Source organism: Xylocopa sonorina, chromosome 6, assembly GCF_050948175.1.
Source record: "Xylocopa sonorina isolate GNS202 chromosome 6, iyXylSono1_principal, whole genome shotgun sequence".
In the NCBI taxonomy this organism is placed as follows: Eukaryota; Metazoa; Arthropoda; class Insecta; order Hymenoptera; family Apidae; genus Xylocopa; species Xylocopa sonorina.
This window is the reverse complement of record NC_135198.1, coordinates 2645814-2671213: the sequence shown is the minus strand read 5'-3', so window position 1 is coordinate 2671213 and position 25400 is coordinate 2645814. Positions and strand designations below refer to the sequence as shown.

General features: G+C 37.8%; 2 protein-coding genes across 4 annotated transcripts in view; one reads left to right on the top strand and one right to left on the bottom strand.

Annotated features, from left to right (window-relative positions):
• The window catches only part of Maf-s (MAF bZIP transcription factor K), a 475183-nt gene that overhangs the window by 133530 nt on the left and 316253 nt on the right, over positions 1-25400 (bottom strand). The window lies entirely within an intron of this gene.
• The window catches only part of Wake (ankyrin repeat and fibronectin type III domain containing protein wide awake), a 206016-nt gene that overhangs the window by 130350 nt on the left and 50266 nt on the right, over positions 1-25400 (top strand). For 2 of the 3 annotated variants that reach the window (XM_076896587.1, XM_076896588.1), the window contains exon 6: positions 3219-3475. In XM_076896587.1, coding sequence (XP_076752702.1) covers positions 3219-3475 — 257 coding nt within the window. Of the gene's footprint in view, positions 1-3218; positions 3476-9145; positions 9583-25400 lie in introns of those variants that run through there. The other variant, XM_076896589.1, reaches the window with a different exon arrangement.

Sequence of the window (25400 nt, the reverse complement as noted above, 5' to 3'; positions counted from 1 at the left end):
TTTTTCAAAATGTAAACACAGATAATATATTAAAATATAACACTTTCGTATGTTAATTTGTACATAAATTAATTTACACGCGAAAGAAAATACTACAATTTTTTAAATTGATTATTACAATTATCAAATAATCCGTGGAAACAAATACACTTAGTTATATTTAATTTTTTCGTTCGCAGTTTAATTTGTTCAATTTACTTTGACACGTTGAAAATTAAAACGAACCGTCCGCGGTGCAAATCAAGGACGTATAATTCGACAGCTGAATTTGATCAAACGACGCGCGTATGTAACCTTCTCTCCATATCAGTCGTAGATTAAAAACAGACCGTGATACTCTGGCCTCTTCCTTTCAGAGGACTCGAAAAGCATCGGACGTTAATTAGGCCGTTAGTTGTCACGAGCTAGTCAAAGCGGTTCCCTCGTTTGATCTTTCTCCTTTCCAAGATAAAAGGGCAGAATATTAAAAGTTTTTGTGGCCTTTATATATCGTTCGCATCTCCCAATTCTCTCTTCCTCTCAATTTTGCGTTCAGATTCGCGCGAAGAAAATTGCCTGGGACCAGGTAGATCTCTTAAAGTGGCGTAGAACGGGTGCCATTTTATGGGACGTTTAAAAAGCTTTCTGGGAGTGCGGCTTTATGGCTGGTGCATCCCCGTGTGTTTTCTATTTTCCTTTCTCTTAAAGCCGCCCCAGCCCCCTGTTCTCGTCCGGAATATTTCAACATCGGCTAAGTGCTGTGTTCGTGGAAACGCGACGCGGATTCCGTGAAGTTCGAGCGACGGAGCAGAGATCCAACGGGGGTGGAAAGAAACGGTAACGGGCGCAGCGGCTAATTTTCCACGGGCGGGGATTCAAATCAGTTTCTAGGAATTATTGACCTAAATTATTGCCCACCTTTCCTCGCGCGGCCGTGTTTACTCCGGACGAATGAAACACCGCCGGGAATATCTTCGAACGGTGGCGTAGCCGGGGTAAAAGAGGGCACTCGTAGTTGCATAAAACAAGCGGTTGTAAGGTGGGCGGATGAAGAAATGAAAAGCTAGGGAAATTGAGGCCATCGAAGCGTACGCCTCTCCTCTCTCGCTGTTGTTCTTTTATATCGTAGGAGGCAAAGATGCGGCGAATTCTAATCGCAAAGATATTTTGCTGAACAATGAAATAAATATCGATCGATTTTTTATTTCCTCTAAAATGGATACAATGTCGACAACTGCTGAATAATGAAATAAATATTGATCAATTCTTTATTCGCTTGAGAATGGATACAATAGATACAATTGTAAAGATATCTTGATGAATAATGAAATAAATATCGATCAATTCTTTATTCGCTTAAGAATAGATACAATGGATATAATCGTAAAGATATCTTGCTGAATAATAAAATAAAGAGTGATGAATATTTTATACGCTTAAAAATGGACGCAACGTCCCGAAAAGCAAAGACGCGACTAATTGCAATTGTAAAGACATCTTGATGAATTATGAAATAAATATTAATGAATCTTTTTATTCGCTTGAAAATAGATGGAAAGCTTCCGTAGATACGTTGATAGAAGATGTGATTGTTGTAAAAAAGAATGAGGCATTAGCGGAAAGGGGCATAATGTCGTAAAGATGGTTTTATGCGTGCAGCGTTAAAGTGGAAGTGGTTAAGGGTCGATAAAGATGGTTCCGGAGGCAATAAGAAAAAATGTGGAAAGTAACGAAGATCGTTCGTCGATTACCGAGGGCTAATACCATTGTGCCAGTGCAATTTTGAATAAACATTGTTAAAGCTCTCGTGCGCAGGGATAACGCGTAGTAATATGCAGCTAACAGTGTGTGCCAAAGGTTAGAATAGGTATCGGCACAGGGTGAAGATTAAGTGTCCAACACGTATGCAGGAAACTTCCTACCTTCGATGTATCGGTTTCCCAAATAGCGTGTAAACTGGTTTATCGATAGCATCACACGAGACAGAATTATTAATTTAACCACGGATACTGAATAATTTATGTGCTTTTCGATGCATCGAAGTAAGGAAGCTTTTCTCCTCTTTTTGTGAATTTTCACATTAACTTTATTACTACTTTGAAACTTTTTTCTTTAAAATTATTTTAATTTCACACCTTTCATAAAATATGTATCGACGTACAAATTAATTGGTATAATTGTTGATAACCATATTTACTTCGAAACACAAATTTCGTTACGGAAATATGCGCTTTCTAGATCATTCAATACTTACACTGCACTACAAAAGAGCGGTCCAAGAATAACTTTTATTCTGTTTCATTTTTTAATTTTTGATTTATATTAAAACGAGATGTGCTACAAAGTATCTCAATGCATAGAACACAATTAACCTTTTCGCTACCACCGTCACATATAAGTAACGACCCGATTTTCTATCCTAAGCCACATGTGTTCATTATCAGTTTATGATCATTATTTGTGTTAAATCGTGCCACACGCAGATGGATTATGTTATAAAACAATGAAATAGATACAAGATGCTATTGGTCTGGCGAGAATGGTTCTCCTTTTGAGACTCTGATAGCAAAAGAGTTAATTAACCCATTCGAGATGAGCTACAAACTGTGTGTGTTCAGATTTTCCGAGTCAAAACTAACCTTGAATTAGCAGTCATTAGTAAAATTATTGTCTTGAGGATAAGATATATAACAATTTTTCTGCTAGAAATAATTAATATAAACGAAAATAAAATTGTCGCACCTGAAGATGGTTTCCGAAAAAATGCCACGTCATGAATAGGTTAAGCCTTTTCAAAATTTATCTAATTTTAATCCGAATTGCATTTCTTCGATCTAATGGCACCGTCATTTAAAGAGCGTCGCTCAAAATTCACCCTCCACCCTCCTCCTCCCCAAATTTCAGCTCTGCTCCCTTTCCTCGAACGATTTTATCTTTCGTGAAACCGTCAGCCGCACACTTTCCCTTCGAAATAAAGGGTGTCCCAAAATTCACAGCAGAAGTTCATTGCGAACCGTAACTGCCAAACCTTAATTATCTTTCAAACATTGTTCGGCAATGGAAACACGTTGCTCTCCATTTTTAATGACTCTGAACTGCCAGCTGTTACGCTGCCTTTTTTCCCCCGTTGGTAACGCAATACCGCGTAAATGGCGGAAAATGAAAATCTTGCGAGAAATTTGGGACATGCTGTATGAGCAGTTGGCGAAAGCCAGGTGAAAACTCGAACTGATCGACAGACGGGAGTGCAGCACGACCAGCTCCTGTCTTCCAAGGAGCAGCTCGATCGACAGCGTGGCGGAATGGAGCGTCGCAGGAGGGGTTGGTACTGTCAACGGCAGCAACGCCGTGAACGTTGGCAGCGGTTACGGGCTTTTCATTGATCAACCGCCGCCCAAAAGGAGTCCGAGCCCCTTGTTGGGCACCAGAAGCGACAGGCTCAGCCTCGTCTCGCCCAACATCGGCAGGAGGGTAAAGGGCCACAGAGCAGTCTTGGGTAAGTGTTACGATTACTTTTTGCTACCGGTTCGACGCTTTTCGGACGGAAATAAATCCATCTCGAGGTTGCTCGATCGTAACCCCCTGATATCGGGAAAGGTTGGCGATGGTCGTCGATTGCCAGCAGTCGTAGATTCGTACCACGAGGTGAACATGCAGAGTATTTTTCATCGTCGCTCGAACGTCGTTGGGCCACAGGAAATGGAAAGGAACGTTCCATTATGGAAACTTTGGAAATGTGTCATGGTGTATTCAAATGGGAGACCATAGACTAACGACTTCGTTGAAAACAACGAAGAATAATTTACTGTATATTTCTCTAGACAAAACGACAGTTGAATCATAAAGTACGAAGTCCATCCTAAAATCTCGACAATCACAACCCTGACAGCCAAAATCCTAACATGTGAAAATCCAGACGTTATTTTATAATGTTTTATCAACCTTTTTTACTATTTACAAAAATTAGTTGAACTTGAAAACTAAAAAAATACCTTATTTCAGGCGGATGTGTAATTGTAATTGTACAATTTTATTATGCACAGTACTTTTCTTTTCTTAAACTAAATTCGCGTTTCTCACACATATCCTTTTGTAGATTCATTTATCGAAAATTCTCGATTCTTTTACCTGGATTTCCATGCATCCTCTTATGCATAAAACAATTCAGTTAAGATTGCTGTCTCCCTCGCGATGAATATTAGAGGACCGTCGCAATTGGAATTATTAGGGAAACAATTTTACTTCCGTTGGAGAGTTAAATCTCTAACTCGTCTATGAACACGTTAATTGCCGTCAGCATCGTTTCGTTAAAGTTGGCAACGCGAGCAAACGGAGGACGTTGCGGAGATCGAACGTCGTAAAAAGCAACGTCAGTTAGGAAGTTCTGATGCTCTTCGCGTCGTGGCTCCAGCGGAGCTTACCTGCGAAGTTGTACTCTTTATCGATTGCTCGGAGAGTTTTGATTAACTTCTGCAATTATTCCACTTAGCCGAAGTTCGCGTCTTCCGATTAATAGGCGATGTTTTGGCTCGCGATGACAAGAGTTAATCTAATCCCACGATTAACCTAATTCCTCCATTATATTGTGTAACGAAATTTGAATTGATTGGCTGAGATGATACCGATTCCGCTCGGAGAATCTAAATGGCGCAGATGAGGCCACAGCTGTGGCGTTGTCGAGTTTAATCAAACTTTTTCTGGTGAATCTAGAACAGGCGCAAGCAGATTTGTATCAAAGTATCTTTGCTCCAATTGTGCAAGATATATTAATTTGAAAAATATATTTCATGTTTAATGTTCTATGAATTATGGATATGGTAGATTCTAACTGTTCGATTGTTCTTAAGTTGGAAAAATGTTTAATTAAGTTCCACTTTCAATGATTCTATTTACAGATACGAAATATATGATATATTATCTAAATCAATGAAATATAGTAACTCGTTTATTTTAATTAAAAAATTATATTCCTTTAATAGCGATACGATCTTAATAGAAAAATGTACATTTCTGATAGTATTTGAACTTCACAATCGTGCTCGATTCGAGAATGTCTGCTGTGCTGATTTCAACTATATATTTATTTCTTTCAACGGTATTCCGATGCTTTTAATCTGATTACACGGATAGCTATCTATCGCTTTAACATAATTGAAGGAAATCTGGCATACGGTTTACATGTGGTAGAAACGTATACTGATAAACGATAATTTTGCACTACTTGCCCCGCCATCCGAAAGGCATGGCGAAACGCGATACCAGTAGATCGAGCCACTTCTAATCAGACGGCCGCGCCATGTGTTCGAGTTAACGAGACCAATAGGGTCAGAATCACAGCTTGTATTTGTACAAATGCTACGTTTCACATATTCTTTTTGTTCGTTCCTTTTCTTTTAATACGTAACGGTTGTTGTTACATCTTTTATCGTTATTATAACGTTTTGTACGTGTTTCTATTTGTTTATCATCCAAAGAGAAATGTATACAGTCAATTTGGAACTAAAATTGCGGCGACCCTCCTACTTTTATATACGTACTAAATTATATCTAGACTTTTCTTTTATAAAATTTCATTTCACAACTATGTGAATCATAATAATTTTCAGTTCACAACATAAGGACAAAAACAAATCGAAATAACTTCATTTATTCTGTTAGAAAATTACAAATGTCACGTAAATGATAGATTCTATGAACGTAATTAATCTTGTTGTTTATGGCGCGCGTCATCGGAATATAAATCGTAAGGCAAGGGGTTAACAAAACCATAGCGTTGGCAAATAATTAAAAAATACTATTTGCCAAACATCCTGACATCTCGTCATTTACACGGAGTCAACAGTCCGCGTTCAACACAAAATCGAACACGATAACTGTTATCGTTCTTCGTGATTACTCAGAAAAGACAGAAAATCGGATAACGCGTTAAGCTCGTTTCTTTTTCCGCGAGGCGTAGTGAGGAGGTTATTAATCGTTCGGCTTTATAATACCCCTTCTTGACGTTGATTAAGCGTGCGGCCCACGAGACGCTCGCATTTGTAGGCGTTCGGTCCGATTCTCCCAGCGGACGTGTCCTCCAGGAACAATTCAGCGATGAGAAGTTTTTAGCCACTGGGAAATGTCGCCAGTTCAAAGTTGAATTGCAGAAACGCCGCGCCATTATCGCCTTCCGTGGCAGACGTGTTCGACACGGTATCCACACGCGCGTACCTCCGCCGAGTAAATCGTTTCGTGTCCATTTACGAATCCATTTGTTATGCGGTAAGGATGAAAGTTAAAGTTTCGCTGGCCAAGTCGCGTCGTAGCGAGGCTAATCGTTTGCGCAGGAAAGGAAAAGTTTCTTTTACAATTACACGAATAAAACTTTCCTGGACGAAATTCAACACTCATCGAACGTATCCAATGTATTTATTACGTTTATTTCTTTACTCGAATCACATTCGCACGCAATTTCACGAGGGGCGTTTTCGTTTTCGATAGCTGGAAGACTTCGCGGTTTCCAAATACATCGAAAAGTATGCCCAAAGTATTTCAAAATGAAGTTTTCGAAGCCGTTTTCGACTCCGTTTTCAATCGTCACTGCTCATTCTTCCGCTCATCCCTGTGCGGTGGGGATCAGAATACACCCACAGTATCCCCTGCTTGTCGTAAGAGGCGACTAATAGGGGGAAGAAAGAATTAACGAAAATGTAGAAAAGAGTAACGAATTTTAATTAAGAGAAAGAATAATTCATGCAAAAATATTGAATGCAAACAGCGTGGATGTGCATTTAATAAGAAAGGTATGAGAAGGGAAAGAAAAAATGTACATAGAAAAAAGATTGTTTAAAACAATAGTGAAAAGGAAATTTTCCGTTAAGCAAAATAAAAGCATCGCGCTCTTCGAAACGCCATCTGGTGACATTAAAAAATCGAGTAGAAGATATTAAATCTGTGGTTCCACTCGTTCTATGTCGGAGACCAATGTTTGGTACGGTCCTGAGCCCCGTCTCGTCTCCGCCAATCGGCAGTCCCGTCTAGTAGCAACTCGAGGATGTGTGAAGAAGAGAACCGGTTGTCCCCACTCCGATTGGCAAGAAGGGAGCAACGCTCCCGCTCAGAAAGGTGCACGAGCCTCCTGAATTTCGTGACATTCGTGGAGGGGGAGCCCTTTCACGTGCGTCCAGGCTATTGTGGCACGTAACACGAGAATTCCGACGTTAGTGTGCGCCTCCGACGACTACCTGGCAGTGTTTAACCTGCGCCGAGTGAACGACACCGAGACGAGCCCGTGTCCGTCGTTTCCTTCTCGCGAATTTTCTCTTCAAGGCACGTGGCGCACGGTGTTACCATTGTGGCCAACAGCCCGGCCGCGAGTGTCGAGCATGTAAACAATGAAGTGAAAGTAAAAGAAGCCACCGTGCTCGTCGGATCGGCGTTCCACGTTCGTCCATCAACGTTATTTACGAAACGAGCCGCTCCAAACATAGACTCCGCTCCGAATAGCCGAGCAACGAAGAGCTCGCCATCGATTTAATCGCGGCTAATTACCATTACGCGTACACCATTTTGGACTCACGAGTATCATCGCCTACCGGTTACAGAGTCGAGCGTTGCTGGAAAGATCGGTATCCAAAATGGCACTAGCGCGTTCGTCAAGCGCCTCGACGTTAGACCGATAAAAAGCCTTCGGTTGAGTATATAATAAACGCCACAGGAGTATCCGCGAAGCATACCTGAATGGCCAGGTAGCGTCTCGGCCAATCGTCTCTCACGCTTTGTTTATGTCCTCGTGACCAGTCACGCGGTTGGCTGCTCCGACTCGGTTGCCCAAGAAGCCTCTCAGTTCACGATCGTCCGCGTGCTCGCCGGTTTCTATCCGCGCGAGCTGCTCCTCTTCTTCGACGAGTGCCACGGTGATTAATCATCGAACAGCGACAGTGTATCACGGGACGTCGCCAGGTGGAAACGGTCGATTGCACTCTTTAATTGAACCCGTCCGTTAGCCACCGTGCAGTGCGCGGCATGTGAGTCGAGCGTCAGCTCGAGGTATCGCGTACCTTGGACGATGTTGTCGCGATTCATACAAAAGTGCTCGGTGAGAACGACGAAATCGATGGGCCATCGATGGAATCAGCGAGGAGCTCGCGATTGAACGTTCACCCTCCGCCGGTTTCCAGTTTCCGGTGACGCGATCGCGTTTGGAGGTGGCGATCGTCCCTGGCGACGACGCGAGCCGAGCGTCGGCTTCTCGATCACGCGAGTCGTCGTTTTGTAAGACGACACTTTGCCAAGTTACTTCGGTTACGTCTGTCTCGCGTCTACCATCTTGCGAGTCGAGACGCCGCGAGGATGCTTGTCCCAGTTGTTCTAGAAACTCCGTAGGAAAACAGAGGGGGAGAGGTCTGTGTTTTGATGTACTTGTCTTTCGTGAATTAGTAGATATTACACTAAAGACATAGTTTAATGTAATTTCGGTGCGTTTCGTTAAGGTTTCGTATGCTCGCTTGGGACCAGAATTGAAATGGAATTTTTTATCCGGTTGCTTTTTATCATAGTAAGAAGTCGACGGTAAAGAGTATGATAAACATTAAGATCGTTGCCGTATAAAGAAAGCAGATTCATGAATGATATCTTTTAATTTAGTGATTCTAGAGCTTTCTAAGCAGTTCTTAATCATTCTCTTCGGTTATCAAGCGTAAATAAGTCAGAGTATTCCATAATTAAAGAAATTTCCAGAATTCTCGCTACGATCTCTCTCATAGAATAAAAATCTCCCGACGTGGAATGAAATCAGCAACAATTGCAGTGTTGGTAGATCCGATAGATAGAGAGATTAAAATCGTTAACGTACAAAAAAGCATATTCGTAAACGCTACTTTCTAACTTAACGATTCCAAGGCTTCTTAAGCTCCCGTGAGTCACCAAATCAGTGTTTCATAATTGTAGAAATCGCGAAACGCCTCGCTGGAATCTCTCCGAGGGAATTAAAATCTCCCGAGGTGGAACGAAATCGGTGACGGTCGCAAAGTGTCCGCTCGATGAGCCATCACGGTAATTGCGTGAGGCCAGTGGATGGGCTCGCGCGGGACGGTAACGTCGTCGCGATTTTAAGTCAGAGGCGGATAGAGACGGTTGCGCTCGCGGTAGGCAGGTGTCGCTCGAAAAGGAGCGGCTTAAAGCCCCCTCGGAGCGTCGAGTGACCGACAACCCGTCGTGAAGGTCATCCGCGGCGGGCGAAGGGTCTTGACCGCGGAGGGTGACGTTTCCTTAGCCGTGAAAAAGCGGCGCAGCCGCAGGATGCGGTCGAAGAAGAAACAGTTTCGTTCCGCGGGACACCGAGGACCGTCCCCTGGACGCGTTACCAAAATGGACGCGGCGGCGGTTTAAGGGACACACAGTGGTAAAGGTGGAGGACCTTTCCCCGCGTCCGGGGCAGCGAATGCTAAACCGGTTCCCGCATTTCGCGCAACGACGCGGCCCTCGCGTTTCATCGGCGAGTTTTTCGGCAAGAAATTTCCACGTAACCGCGCTCCCGTTAATTTTCTAATCGGCGTCCGGCTTCGAGAAGGCCTTCATGGGAACGTCTTCGCCGTGTTAGCGCTGGCTGGACGGAATTCTTGGGTACGTTTCGATTTTATTTTTATTCTGAATCTTGTTAGTTTAAGGCGCGTCTATCGCGCGTTTCAATCTAAGCAACGAAACATTTAATTGCACTTTATTACGTGTACCTATCTAATCTTATGCTAGGGGGGAGAGGGAGTTTGGGCTGACAAATATATCTGTCGATGTTGCGTCTTAGGCAGAGGTTTTGTCTTAATTAAAGTAATTGATCAACAGGTGTGACAATAAATATTTACAGCTGTCAAAATCATATTCTAATATTATTATAGGATCAAGAAATGTATGTTTAATGTTTATATAAGTGTATTTGTATATTTTTTTATCTTGAAATGGGATCGTGCTAGTTCAATGACTTTATACCATTTTCGAGGACGAGAATTTGATCTGGCAAGACCTCCATTTTTGAAAAATTTATTTAATAATTGTAACAATCAAAAATGGTAATATTTTGTTTCTATCGAGTGTTTAATTAGAAATACAAATTGTACAGCCTCCACCTAAAGAGTAACATAAAAAAGTCTAAAGAAGAATGTAATAAATAAGTAATAAATGATATTTGAGAAATCATTTTTTATGGTGGATGTGAGGCGAAGCATGCCTGCTTTTCAAATAAAAATTGCATGGGTTATCGTGTGATTAAAATTCTAGGTCAATGATGTTGGTAGAGTTTCAATTTCGACGCTTCGATTCGGCCGAGTAAGTCAGGTTTGATTTAATCGAATCGCGTTTAAATAGTTGGCCGTCCGTAATATTTAATAACACCCTTGCGTATTTATTCGAAAGATTGAAATGCAGAATTAAGTGGACGAAAATAATATATTATTATATGCAAACATACTACACTCACATTTTTAGAAAATCGTGATATCGATATTTTATTATTAATTGAAGAAAAAGAAGATAGGTTGGACAAACTTGCGTTCTAAATCGATAATTGTCACTATAATGTACTTATTCATAACTCATAATTATAATAACTGTATTGAAAGAGAATACTGTTAGAAATTTAAAAAATGTTAACATTTAATTTCCACTAATGACTTTATACAATTCAAAAATTTTACATTCTCATTTAACAGATTCCAAGTTTCTAATATATTCCCCTAAACATTTGTTGCTCTTATCTTTAAATACACATGTAAAATTACAAATATAATCACGTTCGTGAGAATAAATTCTACAAACGTCGAGAAATTCCTATAAAATTTGAATTATTATCGTTTACCAGTTGAAAAACGTTACATCTAGATATCTCTAAAGTATTTATACAATTCGTCGAGTTATGGCAACGAATATTTCCGAAAGCAAACACAGCGATCTATATTTTATCGTCGAGTGAAAGTGCGCAAAGGATCGAATACAAATCGTTATTACTACACCGTCGAATGTGAACTATGAATTTTAATCGAGCATTACAAAAATGTGAGCGTGGAGGAGGTACAAATGGTTGTCCTTGATCTCCACGATGGATAAGACAGGGTTTAATCGACTTATGCACAGTAGAAAAGTTCGCTCGCCAGCAAAGGGGATAAAATTTTTCCAGATTCTTTCGTAAATTAGATTCCTCTTTCTGTGCCTCGGGCAGAAATGTATACTCGAGATTAAAGGGCTGGCATCGCTCCGCGCAACGATTGGGCTGTTCAAATTGAGATTAAAGGAAGACGTTCAGAGGTGATCTTCTTCATTTTTCTTTCTTTTCTTCACTCGTTCAGCTTTCTCTTCTACTCGAACCGTCCCGTTCTAAATTACGCGTGTGATTTACCTTCGGTTAAACCTCTCTCCGTCAGTTTCTACGCAATTATCTTCATTTACACTCTCGTTTCGTCCTCTGTCAACGACTCGTTGAAAGCGCGGCTAATTGGAAATCATTGTGATTAACGACGATGCGGCCTTCGAGGCGCTTATTATGCGCGTAACTCGATTATTAGAAACATTTCGTTGCGCGCGCGACTGGTATTGTTGAATAATTTAATCATCAGTCGCTGTTGCGAAACTATTAATTGCATAACAGTGCGAACTTGTATTGGCGATTGGCATCGAATTTATAGGTATTTTATTGGTTAAATAAATATCGCAAAAAAAAACAGTTGAAGAACAGTCGCTTCGATATTCAATTTGTCTTTGAAAAAGACACCGTGAAATCGATTCGTCTCGCGTTAAAGTACTAAACTAAACTACGCGGATAACAACTCTCTTGTATATTTCTTTCTCATGGATTGAGCCTTTTTTTAAGAGACACAAGAACTACGTACAGCTACGTTTCCGACGATGCAGCAGAAGGTAAAACGCGAATTACAATTAAAAAAGAAATACATAAAGGGATGAACCTGGGTAAGCTGAATTTATGCCGTAGAATTTCCGCTTGCCAACCAAAGCTGCAATTATCACGACCAGTGAACCATTGGAAACATAGTTCCACATTACAAGCTCTGTTATACTTGGAAATTTTCCTTAATTTTTCTTTAAAATTGGAATTTATGTACGAGAAACGCAATTGAATTATTCTAGACGTAGTCCTCCTTTATTTTATCATCCTAGTAGCTAACAAGTAACCCAGCGACAAGATTTTTTCTTCAGAATTAACGCATTTTAATGGATCTGAATAAAAATGGACGTTGGTATCAAATTATCAATCATTAACCTCTTCAGAAACAATTTCTTTATAATAAGAAAAAAAAATATAATCTTTGTTTTATTACTATTTACAGAAAACAAAAAAGAAACGGGGAAAACAATAAAAATTAGACAAATAGCTTCGAGAACATTTAGCCAAGGAAGTGCACATCGTGTTATAAAATAAAAAAGAGAAAAGTAAGAAACTGTACACAATTCAATTTGAAAAAATACACTCTGCTAAGTCTGGTTCTCAGGCAGAGAAATAGCACTCGGGTGCTTCCTAACAGTAACTCGGTTGAGATCGAAAAGAACTTGGAATCAAACGCAATCAGTGTCCAGATTCCGGTTGGAAACCGCGGAGAACCGCGACGATATCGCTTCTATCCAGCAAAGCCGTGCGCGTGTGTCTCCACCGCGATTATCTGCACCGGAAACGGGCGCAGCGCAATCTTATTTTCCGTGCGCGGAGTCGCGTTGTGGGAACGAGTTCTCGCTGCGGTAAATCGCTGGCGAAATAGATCAGGGTCGATCCTCTGATGGAGGAAACGGAGCGAGTGCCGTGGAATTTGCTCCTTTGACGTCCCTTTAATTCGAGAACTGAGGCAATTTTCCTCGAGATTTAAGTAAATAGTGAAAATTGAAACACTTCCAATTACATTTTTAGTTAATAACTGCGTTGTAGGAGATTTCGTGTTCGAATGTTTAATCCTTTGCACTCGAGGACCACGGGAGGAATAATAACTGACAGGAATTCCGTCGAGCTGCGAATCTACGGGATAAAACGATTTTAATATCGTTCGCCGCGAACATTTTTCAATTGAATTTTATACAATTGAATTTCTTCATGGAATAAGTAAATAGTGTGTTGTAATGTTCAATATTGGTTTTGGAATTTTTTAATTATAACACTGGAATGCTTAATCCAGCAATATGCAATCTCCATGGCTTGCGAGATTTTTAATGAAACGATTTAAGTGCTTTGCTTCGAATAAAGAAATGTGCTATTTATACCTGATAACTTTATTCTTTAGCCCTTTGCACTCTAAGGCTCTATTAGGAGCCTTATTAAGGAGCTATTCAAAGTTCGTCTTCAAACTGTTATTTATTCTAGATAAAATGTTCATTTCTTGTAATAAATGAATGTCGTTGATTCTTTCTTTATTTTCAGTATTTTGTGTTATACGTGATCTATTTGTAATTAAAAAGTTTCATCTCATCAATTTTTTCTTCAATTTTCCTAAGATTATTTTATTATCTCACTATTGAATGAAATCATTTTTATTTCCATTTTGTAGTTGAATTTATAGTTCCTGAAATAATTTCGCAAACACATTCCAATACTATTATGCAAACAACTGCGCCAGAAATACAGATTATCTCATAAGTAGCTCGCACAATGGTATTTAAACATATATTGCGTTATATTAATACTATTTCAAGTGAATTATTGCTTTGAAATAGTATTTATTTCAATTTCAATAAAATACCTATATTTTAATGCCTTACTCGAGGGCTCTTCGATGGAGCAGATTACAAGTTACTAACCTGTTTAGGAAAGTTTTGTTTATGTACATATAGAAAGAGCTGTTGCTTTTTCTTTTGAGTGGAAAGGGTTAAAATTTTAGGTGCTTACATTTTTTATTTTGTAAGGATTGCACATAAATTAAATTGTTATTATTCGATCGTGTAACCGTACAGACGTAAAGGAAATCGGGGAAAATAAGAATTCTTTTTATAGATGTATATTATGAATTGTTTAATTTGTAGTTTGATACAGCTATAATTCGATTTATTAGAGCTGGAGAAATTTTGAAATAAAAATTTAGTTGAAAGAGATAGTAACAATTAAACATTTTCTAAGATACGTTCCTTAATTTTTTATTATAATTTTTGTTTATTATCGTTTACTTTCCGTTAAACGTAAGTACAGATACATTTGCACACTATGCTTTTTACATAAATTAGCAAGTGAAATTAAAATAATCTTTTGACGATTCGCAATCAGCTTTCTAAGCATCAATGATGTATTAGCTAGAAATTCGAAATTCTCTATTTATTGTGAAAGTTTTGTAGAAACCAGTAATTCATTTTATTATTAATATAAATTCAAGTTCAAATGAGAACAAAAATAAATCAGTTATAGCACAAAAAATATATAAATTAACTGAAAGCAAAATCATTGTATGTATAATTATTTTTCTTTTACTTATTTTTCGAATAATTGTTCTCGAAGGAATTCTTTCAATAATTGTTATATTTTGTTTTCGTAAAATAATGCTTTTACAGATTCTTACGTAGTTACTTTCTGAGTACCAACTCAACAATAGTTAGTTCTCTGTGTAATCTATATTCCATTTCCAGTACTCTGTATCAATTTATATTTTATGGAAAACTTTTTAATTATAATTATTCCTACCTATACAATTCTTACATAGCAGTTACTATCGCTTTTTTACCGTTTCACTCATTATTAACCCTTTAAATTCATCACCTTCTCGGCAACAGAAGCTATTCTGGTAGTTTGCTAAAATTTTCTATTATATATGAATTTTCTGTTGATGGTAGTTTCCCTGAAGTTTTCTATTGAAATGGAAATATAATATTGGTAGTAGCTTCTACTATACTAGTAGTTATCCCGAAATTTTCTATTTAAAATTTTAGTTACAATAGTTTAAAATTGCTTTGATAATACTTTGAAAGCAACAGTTTCTATTGCTAACGTCTGCCAGCAATAGTGAACTTCAAACAAAACATGGATTTCTGAAAAAGTTGAGATGGAATAAGTTTAACCTGCGCAATCCTTAATCAATTCCGACGTCCTCTCAGGAAGGACATCCGAGTGCAAAGGGTTAAATCAACGCTGCTACGAAAAGAAGAGATTAGAGAAACCGCGTTTAGATGTCGCCAAGAAGAACAGCGATCCATTTAAGAAGACGTTAAATCAGAACGTCATATTTCTACAAGTTCGTACGTTCCGTAGAATTCCCTTCCATATGGTGGGTGAAACTTTTCTCCTCGATTAACGGAGATACGTCAAGAAAAATAAATATACGCGAGGAAGTTACGAAAGTCTCGGATGATCCGATCTTCATCATTATATTCTTCGCAAGAATTCCCTTTCTCGTTGGCCACCATTTGTTCTTCAACTGTTCATTTCGCGTCGAACATCTATCTCGTCGCTGAAAAATGGCGGACCAGGGGCGCGAAACGATTACGTCTTTTGAACGGCCGCGTAACATCGCGATAAAAACACAGCGCGACGCGTTATCCTAGCAAATATCGTCCTGTTAGCGAGTGGTTCGTCGACCTATTTCTAGACAGCGATTTTACGATTCGAGCCGAGGGTGTATCCCAGCGAGCACGAGGGAATTGCAATTTGCGACTGGCTTTTATCGCTTCTCTCCTCTCTGCGTCGCGAGAGGAAGCACATTCAGTAAAGAAACGTTCCTCTCTTTGAGAGGCGATTGTATTTTAAAACGAAGCGAATAAACGAACCGTATGCAAATTTTATTACCAGAAACGGATGCGTTCTGCGATTGATTGGTACTATCGGCTTGCTTTCGTTGCATACGTTGTTGTTTAAAGATGTTAGAAGGAGAATGAGGGTTGACAGAAGAAGAGATTGTGATGTCAGTCGTTACGTTATGCCGTTTTGTACATTGATTAACACATAATTTTGTATGGTGTCCTGTGAGCTTTCTCTGAGCGTCACATGACGTTATTTGGATTTAAAATTGCCGCAAAAATAAAAATTGAACGATATTATTAAAGGGATGACAGAAATCGATAATTGGACAAGAAATAAACGAGTTACCATTTTTTCTCACACCGTACTCAGCTGTTTTAAAATGACCAAGGTTTACAGAGTTAACTCTTTGCATCCCTTCGTCGAGTGTGACTCGACTCAGATAAATAAAAAAAGAAACAAATATAAATTACAACAAAGTTAGAGAATTATGTTTAGTATAATTAACGTAAGATATCTTCACAATCGGGGAGCAAAGATAAATGTAGGTATGATCGCAGAAATGATTGACTTTCTGTGACAGTTTAATTCAGCTAATATCATCTGATATCGCACTGTTAGGTGCAAGGAAGATGCCAGAACATTCAGACGAGTTTGACAAATTTCTGACAGACGTTTCCTTAAATTTATTAACAGAACACCGTGAGGCCGTCACTGGTCTGCTTGCAGTATCCTTTCGTTCGATTAATTTCGTATAAAATCCTATTTCTTAACTCTGACTACAATTGGCGCTCAGAAAATGGGCAATGTAACGATGTAGAATGCAGAGAAATAAATAATGTTGCTTTTACGTTGTGGAATTCAGTGTTTTGATTATGCGAATATACATTCTCAGAAATGCACGCCTAACGATAAGTTTCACCGTAAACGGTGTACTTGACGGATGGATCAGGTGCGTCTGAAAGTTAGCCATAGTCAAAGGGTTAATGTAGCTTGTTCAAAGGGTTGTGTAGCTAAAATATTTCATTATAGCAAGCTATAAATTATAAATATTAAAATGCAACTATGTATTTATTATTAATTAATATATTAATATACAATTGTAGGATATTTATTAGTTAAGGATAATTAGAAGATTTTATAAATCGTTAGATAATTCTTTAGAACTGACATATTATTCTAAAAACAGACGATGAACAACTGACTCGTCGTTTTAACACATTCACGCGAAAAGCATATTCATTCCGCACATTCGCTCTCATTCGCATTCTATTCGAATATTCCCCACACATAATTAACATTTGAATATATAAATTAATTAATTATTAAATAATTTATATAATTATAAATTATAATTAAATATTAATATATTAATTAAACATATAAATATACAATATATTGATAATTAAATATATACATGCACCGTGAAGTAGCGTCTTCGTCGAACGCAAAGTGTCATCGAATGGTTGTTCGAACGCCGCGTCGTATCATTCTAATCTTCCGATCGTTAATGGACCTTTAGCAGGCTGTATCATCGGTGACCTAATTCTTCTTATCGCCGATGAAATATTACGGGAATAAATGCCGGGGTATTATTTATGGAGGACGGTGGTCCGATTGTGTATTCCTCTAACCTTTCATCCGGCGTCCTTTTCATGTTCACCATTGAATTACATCCGCGTGTACGTTGCGTTGCCAGCCTGAAACTGTCCGTTACGAGGTCGCTGTTCACCCTTCTTCCTGTGACAGACCCGGAGAAAAACAGTCCGGAAAAGGGCGGCACCTGTACTACAAGTATCGGTACAACGGGTGCTCTCGAAAAAACCTGTTCGATATTTTTTTTTTCCTTCCTTAGAACGATCATTATGGTATTTTAAGGCCGCTCTTTCACGATATATTATATTATCTCACAATTATTTTATTGTTACACGTTTTTCATTATGATACAGGCTGTTTCAATGTTGGGAGCTTTCTATTGTAGTTTCGTCTCAAATATCAGTGCAATCGGTGCTCCTGAAAATACCTAATTCTTTCTTTCTTAGAACCGTCGCTATTTTACGATATTTGCATTTTCATAATATTTTGTATTATTTCATAATCATTTTATTCTAATGATGGAAAGCTCTATAGTTTCATATCAAACGGAATTATTTACTTTGAAATATGCTTGTACAGTAAATCCTCATGTAACATGGCGAAAGAGTAAAACAGATGTTATGATTTACGTGCTTTTTAGCGTCGATAATTAATATAACTTGTCAGTAATACTAAACGTCATTTGTATTCTCGAATTTCGGGGAGATCCCGATTTTAGAGAAGAACGTAGTCGTGCGTGAGTAATACATTATGGCTGATAAAAATACGAAACCAATTAGAGAATATTCGTGACTCTATTCTTCGTTTGTTAAAAGACGAATAAGGAAGTAAAGAACATATTAAATATATTTCATTGAAATTTTCAAGAATCGTGGGTAAATAGCGTTAGTATTGCGTTAGAATTCACGTTTACCGACAAACAACGTTATATATTTATGAACCGAGAATTTTAGATACGAGTGCGTCAATATGAAATTAATTCAAAAATTGAAAGTCAACAATTTGTGTTAAAATTACAAGGTACGCGTACGCGATTCGAATCTCCATCGTGCGCTTCTATTTACATTCCCGCTAAATAATTTGTTTCATCGGAATCGATTGCCGGGACGATCATTTCCCCTCGAACATTTATTTCCTCCACCGTTCCGCTATCGCGGCTCGTTTATTTTCTCGTTTTCTCGTTCGCCAAGATTTTGATTGGATCCGCGAGCCTCCCGTGAACTCCGCGTTATTGGCAAACTTACCGATTCCCGATCGTTTCGAAAACTGAGGGTTTCTGAAAAAAAAGATAAAAAAAATGGAAAAGAGTACACGAAGAGAAAGAGAGAGAGAGAGAGAGAGAGATCGAAATTTTGTTTCCTTATCTCGAATGATCGTTCGCAGATATTTCCAGCGACGATTGTACGATTCCCAAGGGGTGCGAAAAGTTTTTAACAACCCTCAACTGTTGCTGTACGGTTAAGATAGTAACTAAGATAAACTGGAGACGCAGGAAGCTAACTGGTCGAAACTTCCTACGGGTCACCCTGTGTACCCGGTGGACTAAAAAGCAGGTGGCCTTCACGGCCATTCTTTTATCCTCCTCGATGATCATCCACTTTGTCAGTCGTAACAACCTGCGACACTGGCGAGTTCCTATTAATCCGTTTCTGGACTGTATCGGGAAAAGTTGGACAATTTTTTAACCTCTTTATTTCACTCGTTAACTTTTAAAGCGTCGTTCGGAAACAATGGTACGGTTATTTTTTACGTATATATTTTTCTTATTTTTTCTGATGAGCAATTATTTTTTTTCGTTATTTTAAGGTAATAGGTGTATTGTCATAAATAGAAGCAAATGGTAATTCTTTCTGAAGAAAATGTTACAGAAATATATTTGTCGTGTACATCCATCGTTTCCAAAGGGTGAAGTTAAATAGAATCATCGTTAGCTTTTGTAATTGGATTTATTGTTTAATTCTTGTTTATTCGGTGGTCATTTTTCTTCGTGTATGAAGTTACTTATTTTTGTCGACACAAGTGAACTTACTATTGAAGAAAATTGTCTTTTTTCTACGTGAATATTATTTAGTTGGGGTTAGGGACTCTAACTAGTTAGGACACACCATTATTAATTGTACTAAATATAGCCCTCAAACTTTATCATATTTATTTTTTTAATTTTTTTATTTATTTATGACGAGTTACACTCGACGAAAGAGTGCAAAGGATTGATACTTTGAACCCTGGTTATTTTAACACAGGTTAGTGTGGTGTCCTGAAATATTTTGACATATTTTAAAGAAATCGCATCTCGTTTGTTTCTTGCAATGAACATTCGAAATTTTTTTACACTGTGAATGAGATATGAAATTTCAATTACTTATAAAGGTTTAATAAATTTTTTACTTGTACCTGAAAACAATTCATCCCCTGCTTATTACAAGAAAAAGGAAAAGAAACTTTTTCAATTTAAAAACGATATAGTCACGATTCAATAAAATATAATATTATGCAATTGACTTAGTTGTAAAATAATAATAAATTTTATATTCTCGTGGTTCGATAGAACTAACAAATAACTCTTTAAGGATATCTAATATATATAACATATTTACTGCAATAGATATTTATAGGGATCTGTTTCTTTTATAAAAACAAAAAGTAACATTTTGGTATATTCAAGTGTGCTTGGATTTAAATTGTTTTCAAATTAAACAATTACAAGATTCTTATTTTTGCGTAATTCTAAATCTAAAAAGCGTCGTACAACATTCATGGGGCACTGTAAAAAATGATACCTGGCGTCATACGATGCGCAGAGGTTCGAAAGTGTTAAGAAAACTCGATCAGTTTCTCGTTCGCGATCCTCCCTTTCGTCCGACACGCTACACGTACGGAGCCGTGTACGGCCCTGAACTTAACGAAATTCGAACTCACCTGCCCCGATGTCATGCCCAGATGCCTCAACAGTGCTATGCATCTGTTGCAAGCCTTCCTTTCAGTCCGTGTCCTTCCGTGGTGTCGTAAGGACCTTCCCGCTCGTCGTTAACGCTCCCGTTGCTCTTTTCACGACCGAGAGAAAGCCCCAGGTTTCCTCCCTGCCCCCCTGCGACGACCGCTAGCCTGGAAAATTCGTGATTCTACGGTGAAATTACGGTAAATAGAAAGTGAACGTTCGATGAACACACGAGCATCCAAACGGACGCGATGAGAAAGGGAATTCAAAATTGAATAGCGACAAAAGGGATCGAGACAATCGGTGAGTTTTCGAAAAGTTGTCCTCAATTATATAAGAAAGATTCGAACCGATGAACTTGACGAGAACGCGATGACAGAAGTTTGAGGTTCTATGCGAGGAAATGGAAAGTTGTGCCTTATTTTAGCAGTCGTGTCGGTCTCTTAGTCGAATACAGTCTGAGATGAGAGATATTTGAAGTTGGAAAAGATTGTTCGAATTGAAATATTTCTAAGAAATAATGCTGATAGGAAATATATTCTTCTCGTACAGGCAAATTACTGCTATTTATTAGATAAAATATTCATTTTGTAGAATAATAATATTATTATTTTTTTCAGTACTTTGTGTTATACGTGGCCTGTTTGTAATTAAGATGTTCCATCTTATCAATATTTTCTTCAATTTTTCTAAGATTATTTTAATATCTCGTTATTGAATGAAATCATTCTTTATTTCCATTCTGTATTTAAATGAACAGTTCCTGAAACAATTTCTCAAACACATTCCAATACTATTATGCAAACAACTGCGCCAGAAATACAGATTTTCTCATAAGTAGCTCACACAATGTTACTTAAACATATAGTGTGTTATATGAATACTATTTCGAGCGAATTATTGTTTTGAAATAATATTTATTTCAATTTCAATAAAGTACTTAACGCGGTACGATAAGAAATCGTAATAACTTTATTTATTCTATTAGGAAATTGCAAATGTTATGTAAATAATAATGCTGTTATTTTTTCTTTCGAGTGCAAAGAGTTAACGTTTTCTAATAAATTTTCAAAATACCATTTCTTCTAATAACTTTTGTTTAGAATATTATAGTCCTTCGTTAAATGTGAGTCATCGCCAATAAATAAAAAAAGAAAAACAGATATGAATGGCAACAAAGTTCGAGCGCTATATTTATATTTGTTTGCAAGTAGCAGCGGAGGAACTGTGCTTTGAAGTAAATTTCAAATAAAACAGGGAGTTGTTGGCAAGAAAATTGAAAAGTAACTCAAAGCGCAATCAATTAAATAACAATCTGAATTCCGAGAAATAGAGAAAAATAGTTATCCCGTTATGCGATTTATTAAATATTATTCTCAACGCGTAAAATAATTATCCGAAATTATTCGTTTAAAATATTAATTTTTTCCTTGTAAAATTCGAACGATGGGAAGAGCTGGGGAGCTGAAGTCGCTTCTCGCTACATAAGCAGACAGAAAAATGCTGGACTAAGGTGAGACAAAGATGATTCACGAACTATACGTACATGCAAATTCTGGCCAAGTCGTGAGTTGCATCTCAATGGCGGGAATTAAACGTCGATGCACTCTTGACACGGCTAATTGACTTGGATGGATTCCCCAAAGCAATCGTAATCAGCGGCGTCTTTGACCAGAGCGCGTTCAGTTTTCATTCGAGACCAAAGTGAACCCTTATCGAACAACTTGTCACCATTCGATTTTTCTACAGACGTGTAAACGGTTTCAATAATTTCGCTAATAAGTTCACTGGTTACAACCTTGCAGTGATTTATTAAACAAATTTATTAGAAATCAGCGATTAAGTAACGCGAGCTCGATTCTGATAATAATTGTCACTAGTTTGTCTGTATATCTGCTGTTAGCGTGGTAACTTTTAACCCATTCACTGCCAGGCAAATTCAGAGATTCATTCTGTGACGAATCGCAACCAATCTAAACTTGTAACGCAAAGTACGAGGCACCTCGTGGTTAACAGTTTTGGTACAAACGCTTGTTACGAGATATCTCGTAGTTGACAGTGAATAGCTTAGCCATTCAAATTGGAGGAATTTTAAACACTGGAATTCATATATTAATAGAAGAAACGTGAAACGTGAATGCTTGTGAGTAGCTATTTTTTAGAATTGTCAATTACGGGACACAGTGTTTAACTCGCTTGGAAGTTTTAAACGCACCAAGCACGAGAGGACGATGAAGATATCTTTGTTATACAGAGGTAGAGAGCTATAAAGGTCGAACGATACCATAGAACACTGTCCATAAACGGACTTTATTATGCCGGGTACAGCGTGGCATGATAATAACTATATACATAATGTGCGTGAATCAAGACTGCACTCGCATAAGGATGAATTACGTGACCCTGCACTGCGTCATCGCGAACGTGATACGTTCTTGGAAATGTTGCTCACGAATCGACAACTAACATTTTAATAAGGGGTGAATTGAATCTAATAAAAAAGGGATTTCGTTGAACACGCTCAAACGACGCTTCCTTCCTTTCGAATGTATCTGTACTCTGGAACAGGTCGAATTAATATTTAATAAATTACCAAGTTAATCAACTTGGTTACGCAGGGTTTCGTATTATTTCAGTTTAGACGATTAAAGAATAATTAAGTTTGTACGTTCCTCCGTAAAATTTACAGGTTCGTTAAATTTTAATTGAAAAATTTCAACTTTGCTCAAAAATGTCGGGCGACTGCGTAGCTGGGTTCATTTTAAGGGATGAAAGGTACTCCAGGTTTTTTTACGTGGCTGAATTAATTTTGTTGGGTCAGGTCCTTTTATATTAGAATTGAAGTTGGTTTTCGCTTGGAGAAATTGTACACACTCGAAAGACGCTACGGTGTTGAAAATATTTTTGTAGCGTCGTAGAAGGCGCCACTTTATTCAGTTCGATGCTATTTGAAATCAACGACACGTAAGATTCGATTCCTCTCTGAATCACCTTGTTATTTCTCTGACATACGAAATAATAGGGCAATTTAGCTGGTACTTGAACAAACATTAATAATGTCTCAAGTAATTTCAGATTCTATTATGTCAACTGCGTCAGGTTTGTTCCGGTTCACGTACGCAGGTTCTCACGCATATTATGCAAGATGAGTACACGTAATAACACATCTCTCACTTGATATTTAGAAGCGCTAATTGAGATGCTAAAACGATTCGCAAATTTATTTAACTCTCATATGAAATAAATTTATTTTTACATAACAATATATATTTTGTTTGATACTTCAAAGCATTAATTGAGATAAAAGAAACGATTTGCACATTCATTTAACCGTGACAGGAAATAAATTAATTCCTGGAAATTTATTTTTCTGTCAAATATAATAAAACGATTTAAATAGTCCCTTACTTCGAAACCGTATTTTCGTTTGCATTTTAAAATTGAAATTTAATCAGATTATTTAAACACGTATGAATAATTAAACACTTATTAGCCGAGTACTGAATATCTGGTCTTAACAAAAAACCGTTTCAAGTGATTTGTTCCATTTTTAAAGCTTAGCGTTTTAAGCGAACATTGATCGTTCTCGCGCATTTACAGTGTACAGAATACATTTTTGGAAAACGAATAAAACGACTGCTGTGCGTGCTCGTTTTAATGAGTTTCTATAATGAATTTCCCAAAAAAGGAGGGAAATGGCGCGTAACGGCGTGCACACGGCTGAAATCGCGCTAAATTCACCCGATGGACAATGCATTTTGTAATCGACAACGCGGAAACGAATAGCCCTGGAAGCTTTATCGACCATGCCGCACGTCGTGGACACACCTACCTTTAATGACAAGTACATATTACCCCACTAGCGTTGCTTCTCAAATCGTGTTACTAGATCATAGGCAATATCGAATTGTACTATTTTGTTTTCTTCCATTTCCAACAGTCAACCCTCCTATAACACGATTTATTTTTACTTATTATAGCACCATTAATTTGATTCGTTATATGAAAATTGCATTCTCAGAGCAGCAAGTTACGATGCATACGGTTATGAAATAGAATTTTATAAATTTTAATCTTAGATTAAAAGTCTCGATTGTTAAAGCAAATTATTTGAAATATGTGTAAGAAATATTTTAATCGTTTTGGTTTTTGAACGACTCGTGTATTTCTATAATTTGAGTGGCTCGTATAACACTGATTCGTAGCACAAGAAACGTGTCCATGTGTTATAGGGGGCTCTGCTGTATAACTATAATTATTTAATCCATACAGCACCGATATTACAAGGTTTAAGAGAATTTTGCAGTTTGCTTTCAAATGAATTGTTATCAACAGCAAGAAAGGATTAAAGGGACAACATTGAACACGTGATTCTCTCGATTATCCTCTACGATGAAATTCTAAATTCCAAATTTGTTTAATGATCGTGAAATCTAGACAACGTGGACTTACAAAGAAGTGGTATGAAATATAATTGTGGAACAGAACTATCTCGTCCTTGTGTTATCCTCGAATCGATACTCTCCGACTACGACAGGTCAAGTAGGTGCCCTGGGTCCATTTACATATTTTCGTAGTTCCACATCGCGTTACTCGTTGGCTCGTGACAGGCGACCCGACAGATCACCGCAAACACCGAATCTAATATACATGCCTCGATATGCAAGCATGATGTATAGCGTGGTGCACGATAACCATCCTGCAGAGATCGCGCGGAGGGCCTCTCGGGTGTCTACGCGTACGATTCGATGCCGATTTTACGCAAACTTGCGTCGAGAATATTAACCCAGTCATGGTTACGTGGAATAGTCGATTGCGCACAGTATTGATCGTAGAAAGTCAAATGTTGTTCTCGCTACAAGAAAATTTAGTCGTGTTACACGATTTTGTTGTTAATATTTAATTGTATAAAATATCGTCTACGTTGCCTAATACTTGAATAAGTACGTTATATCGACGACGTTAAAAAAAAATTATACACTTGTTGCAAGAATTGGAAATCTAATTTTGAGAAAGTGACAAGACTATATCATCGATTTTATCCATCATTTCTATATGTTGCATAGTAATTATAAATGTTTGATCAGAGGGGAGGTGGCAATAAAGCAGTACAGTGTTCGTGAAGTTAAGGAATGTAGTTATTAAGTATAAATGCTACAATTATTTATTTATTTGAAGCATTTAAATCGTTTTATTAACCCT